This window comes from Acyrthosiphon pisum, chromosome X (assembly GCF_005508785.2).
Source record: "Acyrthosiphon pisum isolate AL4f chromosome X, pea_aphid_22Mar2018_4r6ur, whole genome shotgun sequence".
Taxonomy (NCBI): domain Eukaryota; kingdom Metazoa; phylum Arthropoda; class Insecta; order Hemiptera; family Aphididae; genus Acyrthosiphon; species Acyrthosiphon pisum.
In genome coordinates this window covers 54189463-54197850 of record NC_042493.1, presented here as the reverse complement: position 1 = coordinate 54197850, position 8388 = coordinate 54189463, and the positions used below count along the sequence as shown (strand labels likewise).

Sequence of the window (8388 nt, the reverse complement as noted above, 5' to 3'; positions counted from 1 at the left end):
CACATGCGGGTATCACATCCTCTTAAATAGTTTGAGTTATCCAAGGATAATACAATAATAAGAAGTTCTAGGGACCGGGAAAAAGTTTGAGGTATCGATGATTTCAAGTTAAAAGAGTTCGAGTTAATCTAGTTCAACTGTATTATCATTTGGACCACACGCTCACACATAGAAACTTGTCGAAGAAAATTCTGTGGAATGTACTTATACTATGTAGTATGACTATTCTTACACAATCACAAGTTGCACAACTCACAAACAGAATTAAACGCTAAAGTACCTAGCAAAAAAATTATTAACCCTTGTTTCGCTCATGCATGAATGCATGATATTATGGTTTTGGGCAATTAAAATAAATAATTTTAATGTAAGAATAAAAAATAAGTATCAATGAATTTTTAAAAGTATTTACATTTTAATTTGTAAATTAACATTCTATTTTCACATGACAGTCAATATATTTTTGAGTTTTCAATCTTAAATTGTCATTCCTCCTGTCCCTCCTTGTCCACCTCGTCCTCCACGTCTTCCATGTCCACCAAGTCCTCTTTGTCCCTGGCTGTACTGGCCACCCCGTTTTTTTCGGCTCCTTTTGCCTGGAAGAGGGGGGTTGTAGTACTTCTGCACATCCTTCCTCCAATGTTGTAATACCTGAGACTAGTAATTATAGTTCATTAGTCAGTTGGTTATCATTAGAAAATAATCAATAGTTAAATGGTAAATAAATACATGCATTAAAATATATAGTTATATTTAATAAATTTTACCAATAGCATTTGATTGGAGGAACCACCCATTTTTCTCTCAATCTCTCTAAAACTATAACCTTGGAAACCACCAAGATTACGGAAATGTCCATGTCTGGGAATGAACCCACGGCCTCGACGTGGATGGTCAATGGTAACCGGGGTGGAAACCATGGTCCTAGTGGCAGCAACAAAGTTACTGGCTGTGGAGGTGGTGACAGAAACAATGCTGGCTGTAGTGGTGGTGACGGCAACAATGCTAGCAGTTGTGGAAGTGACGGCAAAATTGTTAATTGTATTTATATTGCTGGCAGCAGTTGAGTTGGTTCTGGCTGAAGTGATGTCTGCGGGTTTAGGGATGGTGCTGGCGGTGTCCCACATTTCGATCGACAATTTATTTTGTCTTTCCATCTTTATACTGCATATATTGATTCCAGTTTTTTTGAAACAAGAATTTTTACAGATTAAATATTATAAAATAAATAAAATTAAGCAAGAGGTCCCTCAGACTATGCACTACTCGTCGGAGTAGGAATGTATTAGTATTCATTAATGATAATGAATCATTATTCAATTTACAGGTATAACGCGCATATTATTACCAACATTGGCATATATAGGTATAAAAAAAAAAAAATGATTTAATAAATGTGTGAAGAGTAGAAGACTTCTCAAACTGGGTCTAAAACTACATTGTTTCATGTGGTATTAAAATTAAAAGTATCAACATAAAAATAAATGTTTGTGTATGTGTGTGAGTGTCTTTTATGCATTCCTGAACAGTTGGACCAATTGCGATGAAATTTGGTACAGAGATAAATTAGACATCTGGGAAGTAATATGGAAACTATGGAATATACTAATATAGATGGATATATACCAATTTACACCATTATTTGTTATTCGGTAATAAAATTCGAACCGCTGCCGCCATGCCAAGTTATCTGGCAACGACTGTCCAGTACCCATATCTGGGGGGCCTCCAAAATCCAAAATTAAAATTGCCTGTTTCAAATATTAAAAATATCATACAAATGTTGCCAATTATTAGATTAATTTTAAATTTTAAGCTCTTACTTATGTATACCATGAAACTATTCACACTGTTCTAGGGAATGTGGTATTGAGTCAAAAATTCTTATCAATAATAAATTATAATATGATAGGAATATATAGACATCCTATTATAATAATTAATAGGGTTAGGATGTTTATGATTTTGCATATTTTTTTTAGGTTGTCCAATAGCATCCATTTTTATACAGAAATATGTTTCATGATATCTATATTCAAAATATCAAAATTTTATTTTGCATATAATTGCATATTTTACCATTTCTTTTAAAAAAATGCATAATTTGTGTTTTTTTTCTGTTTTTAAGCAGATTTTTAATGGATAAAAATATTAACATAACCCAGTTAAAAAAAAAAAAAAACATTTTTTTTTTTTTACCTAACTTTTCTATTTATTTTAAATAATAACTAGATATCTTCATTATCTTGTTAAAAATGCATCTATGCTATTCTTTCCTTGCACACCAGCATTTTTAACAATAACATGTAATTGTCAACTATGTTATGAAATTAAAGAATATTTATTGGTTTAAAATATGCAATATACACTTAAAACTGTTGGTGACTTCATCAACAATGTTGTAAACCAAATTTTGTACTTAATAAGCAATAAATAGATTAACCAGAAAAATATGTAATTGAATAGGTATTGAATATTTTGATTAGTTATCAATTATTAATAATTACATTTTATACTGAAAAAAATCAAGTTTATACATATTATCTATAAACTAATGCTAAAACTAATTAATTGATTTTTTTTAATTAATCATGATTAATTTGCTTTATACAAATATTTTAAATAAAAATAAACAAATAAATATTTCTTAATTAATTTTTTTATTTGACATTAAATGTGCAACCTACTAACCTCCTGTAATTGTCTAAACCACTACAATAGGCTAGCGTGCAATAAAATGTAGGATTTATTAGTAATAAAATATTTAGTTATTGTTTCCTATTGTGCATGCGGGTCGTGTAAATGTGTACGTAGCAAGTGATCATTATTGTGAGTGACTGTGTAGAGTAAATAGTGGAGCGCACCCACACTGCACGCACATGTCAGTAACGCAGCATTTTACATACTTATTACAAATGTGAATTTTAGCAAAACACTGAAAATTAGTTTCATATTTCCAATAATATAGCTTACTGAGTGACATTACAGCATGAACACCTATTATACAAATTGAAGAGGAAAAGTATATATATCTATGCTTGTAGAGGAGTCGATTTTAGATATTTTATTTTCAATGTCCTATATTTAGCTCTAAAACTTGTGATATTTTACTTTTTGAATTTAAATTATTGAGTTTAGTAATTAAAATATCGAAAATTGACTTTTATATAACTATATAAGCATAGATTAACTTCTCTTCTATCAATATTGATAATAAGTGTATTTACCGGTATTTACTCTCAAACCACTCAATAAACCATATTATTGGAAATACAAAAATACATTTTCGTAGAATTTTTCAATACTATTCATACCCCTTAGGAATTAGAATATCGCAATCGCTTACTACACACATCGTCTTAAACTCGAATAGCGAACCGTGAGTCCGTGAAGTCCGGTACTTCGGTGTATATTATCACGACGGCGGAGTAGGAGCTAAGATATACAATTATATTTTTAGTTCAGTAGAAATGTATATTTATTAGAGGCATTTAGAGCTTTTCCAAGTTTCGATGTGTACACGAATTTAAAAGCATGTCGTCGCATATAATATTTGAAAGAGATAATATTATTATCTCTTTCAAACCTACGCGCAACATTGCAACATAGAATAAAACACATTGACGTTATTACGTAAATCGGTATTTTTTCTGATTTTTGAGTTTCTTAGAGCAAAATCACCTATTACAAATATTATAGAGGATAATATTTTGATGGGTTTGACATATCGGTTTTACATTTTATTATTATTTTACATTGTATACGACTTTAAAATTTAAAAAAAAAATCGTAGGTACTTTTTATTCATTTTGAATTGTTTTGAAATCGATTGTCATACTCTCAAAAATATTTTCTCTATATTTATTGTAATGGGTGGTTAATACTCTGTGAAACGATACCTTCTCAAAAACTTGAAAAAATTATTTTGTGTAAGTAATGTTGTGCGTGGCCGGCGGCCGCGTCGGCCACGAAGAGAAAACGAACATGCGCGACAGATTGATTAATTGACTTATAGATTAAATACCTATCGAATAAAAGACATACAACTAGGTACCATGTGTAATATATTAATATATTATATTATGGTTATATCCAAGACCTCGTGTAAGGTAAAAAGATTACAACAGACGTATGATACATTAATGGCTATAATTTTATTGTGTGTGTACTACGGCCTACGTCACTAATTGCACAACGAAAAAAAAAATGTGCACCAGCCTCCTAAGATTTTATACATGGTAGATCAGAAAAATAGCCACCGAGGCACAGACATGTCTATCTATTAAATGTTGCTATTAAAGCACTAACCATACAATTATTAAACTAGCTATACCCTATTAAATGCACCTACGTATTAATATTATTATTATTATGATTAACGTAAATTAATGAAATTTAATGGCATTTAATGGTTTATACTATTATTATAATTTGTATAATATGTAATTTGAAATTATGAAAAGAATTGCATCAATTAAAACATATTTAAATAAATAAATGTATAGGATTAATAGAAGGTTAAACAAATAAATAAGCCATAAGGTACAATACTCACGTATATGAGTGCTATAACGTGACGTCGTACCGGCACGGTCGAAGACTCTGAGCGGAATGCCGGAATGCCCCATTGTCCCGATACCCGACGTCGGTTGCCGGACTGCCCGACAAATAGACGGATATTGGTTTTATATTTAGAAATAACTATACCTATTATTATTTATAAAAATAAACTCCGGCTCGAAAAATATTATATACAAAGTACAAACACGTCGAGTCACAATCACAAACCGAAACAGCGTCGACGACGGCGGCGGCGGTCGTGTAGTGGTCTGTGCGCTACGACGTGACTGCGACACTGCGTTGCTATAATAATACCAATAATTGGTAATCGGCAGAATCTTCTATTGTATCTATGGTCAGACGGCAGTACCGTTGTGGCAGTAATGGGAGCGGCGGGCGGGGTGGTAGCTCGTTACAATAATAATATTGTTTATCTATCTCGATTCTCGTTACAAAAATACTTCCCAATTGCCGCAGCTGTACCGCGGTCATTTTTCGAGATCGCGGATGTTCCCCACGCACCAGATTAGTGAATACTCGTTACGTAAGCTTGGAAATATCCCAGCAGACCCAGCCTACTCGCCAACTGAAAAAAACACTCTTGGCTAGTTGGCTAACTTAATATAATATAATATGGCGTATGAAGCGTAACGCTATGTCTTAGCTATAGTGCGGGCGAGTGCGTGCGTCATATTACGCTATATCCTACCATTGATTATACATAGTATATAATACTAATTATACATACTATATATAATCAATGATCCTACGTGAATACGACAAATGCGACAAAAAACAAAACAGTTTGTATTTCGTGGCATCGGTCGCATCGTATTGCGACGGAACAGCATGGTCAGGATAGAAATTGTCGGACTCGCCGGATTTACGTATAGGACACGGCGTAAAGCGACGAAATACAAACTGTTTTGTTTTTAGTCGCATTTGTCGGATTCACGACATATGCAGAACTATTGAATATACATTAGATATTTTTATTACAAAGAAATATTAACAAGAGTTCACTCTCTCGCTTCGGTCGCTCGTAACGATCGATGGTCGTCGATTCGTCGTCAGTCATCTGGTTATCCGTAGAACGTCACCACGGTCCACAACACTCGTCATTTGTCACGACTCACTGCCTTTGCCGCCAGTCCGTACCCGTACGTACAGCTCTAGCCGGTTCAGTCCCCCGTCCATCTTCTCCCGTAATCGTGTAACGCTAAAGGTGCGTCACTACCGGTCTGGACGTAGGTCGGCGTCTTACGCGGCCGTGCTGTTCCAATGTTTGACGCTGAAGAGAAACCGTAGCTTAACACGGGGTCCTACGTGGGCGACGGCGAACACTATTCTCACCATGCTGTTTCTCACGACCAATACCTATATGTACTTTTAATCTTAGTCAGTTTTTGGAACTTGTGGTGTACTAGTGTTGACTATTTAGGATGGTTAGTATAGTTGCAGGTTTCACCCAACATATAACAAATTATGTATTGAATTCGAATTGATTTATCTTCTGAACGTTTTTTAAAACGGACTCTCAACACTTTAATGAAAAATATCAAGCGACAATCTACGAAAGTATCAGTGGCGTAATTTGAGGGGGACTGGTGAGGCAAGGTGGGAATTTAACCTTGTGTGATTATAAAAGTCTATTTGTTGGACGACCGGTAATTAGTAAAATAATATAACGATCATTTTTCTAATTATAAGGAAATATAATATTGTGTAAGCACTAGACAATTTTGTCACAATAATAATTAATATTTTTAGTTTTTTTATTAAAATATATATACGCTGCAGATACTATGGAAATTTCAAATTTCAAATTCTATAAAAAAAAAACCCGGAACAATCTTAAATGTATCCATGATTTCGAAAAAACCTATTGTAATATAGGTTACTTATTCAAAATGTTTCGATTTTTCAATTACCTACTTTTTAGCAGACACATTTACCTAATTTATTCGACTCCCTCTATAAAAATATAAAATTACACCACTGAGGTAGGTAGGTTCCATAACAAGGAGAACTATTTAAAATTAAGTTCAAAGTCCTAACACTGAATATAAAAGAACCACAAGCGAATATTGTTATAAAGGACATATTAAGATTATGGCATGAAAGGCTAAGTCATCAAAATATAAAGTATGTTAATAATATATTTATATATTAGAAAAGCATAATATTAGAAAATTAACAGATAACGAAAATCACTTTTTCTGTGATTCATGAGTAATCGGCAAACAGCATAAACAAACAACAAATATTTAAGTCTAGTAGGTACAATGAACACAACAGTTGATATTGAGGTAATACTAATACATGCTGATTTATGTGGACCGAAAGGAAATAGGCTAAGACGTTGCGCAAGTAAACTTACCTCGTAAGTAAAAAAAAATAAATTAATAAATACATTTTTAAATTCCTGCCAGTTTTTGTACTACTTATGGAGTGTCCTGTATACTACTGTGGTGATACAAACTTCTATTTTTCAAATGAGAGCCCCATTTTTTTTACTACAAATTATTTAGCGGTTGATTTTCTTGAAAATTTTTATGTATCTAAATCAAAATTGTAATAAGTAGTTTCTGAGTTTTCAAAATGTTTATACTAAGGATGATAATCCTTAAAGCTATATTTAATACTATATGTAGTTATCATTACACTCATGTGTATTAGGTACTCATATACTTAGATCAATTTTCAAAACTATTTATGCTGATAGATCAATAACATTTTAAAATTATCTAAGCCCCCGACTTGTAATTAGAGATCCAGTATATTCTATAGGTATAGACAGTGTCAGCCTGGCACAACAAAGGTTTATGGATCAGTTTTTTAAGGGGCTCTAAAAAATGTATACCTATGAAATTTTTAGCAATATGGATTATAATATAAAATATACCTTTATTATAATCATTAATAAACTACTATATAATTTAGTAAATATATACGTTTCATGATTAATAATTATAAATTAATTGCGCACATTCACCACGATAAATAAATAAATAACCAAATATACAACAGTATAACACCAAAGATATATTGCGAACTATAACTAATTAGTTTGCTGTGGCGGCCACAACAATCGACAGAACGCGATTACAACAGCATTGGAGTCGTATTGACAAATCATAGCTGAATATTATGCAGTTGACAATATTTTTATAAATAACTGTTGCTTGTGGGCTACTTTTAAACCATCTCTGGACTTCCACAAATAATTTAAGACCAAAATGAGCATTAGATTTGTATATATATAGATTACGAATATTCAATATATATATATGGTTTATTAATCATTTTATAGATTTATAGAATGCAAGCTACCTGGACAATATAATATTATAATATTAATTATGCATAACAAACCCTTGCTATATATTATTAGTATTTTATTGATAATGAGTTATGACATATTGTTAACACGTATGAATATTTTTAAAACGATTAATCGATTACTATTATCAACACCCTTACGTATGAAAGCTTAATAGCTATATTGTAAAATATTGAAATTTGCAAATAGTGAGCTTTAATTACTATGATATATACCTACAGTTTGCGAGCGAAACCACATTTCAATATTTGGTAGGTACCTACTTATAATTGTAGGTATATAGCAATGAATTCCGTACCAAATCCATTTTTTCCTACTATGATAGATTTATAAGGTTTGGTATTACAAAGTTCCAAGCTCAATACTTTTAAAACTAAGATAGTAAATTTCTATATTTTTGATCTCCAGCTGGTCCCTTTTATTTTATACGTGGACTTTCGGAATTATCTTTGTAATTTGTAATTTTTTTTAAAAGTCAAAGCAGG

General features: G+C 31.9%; 1 protein-coding gene across 1 annotated transcript; it reads right to left on the bottom strand.

The window, feature by feature from the left end:
* Positions 1 to 391: 391 nt before the first annotated feature.
* Positions 392 to 4950, bottom strand: LOC100571613. The gene is made up of 3 exons (XM_003241601.2): positions 4556 to 4950; positions 768 to 1164; positions 392 to 657 (listed from the first exon to the last, which is right to left on the bottom strand). Exons 2-3 carry the CDS (start codon positions 1155 to 1157, stop codon positions 478 to 480), a joined length of 570 nt encoding a protein of 189 aa, XP_003241649.1. The 5' UTR covers positions 1158 to 1164; positions 4556 to 4950; the 3' UTR covers positions 392 to 477.
* Between the last annotated feature and the right edge of the window lie 3438 nt (positions 4951 to 8388).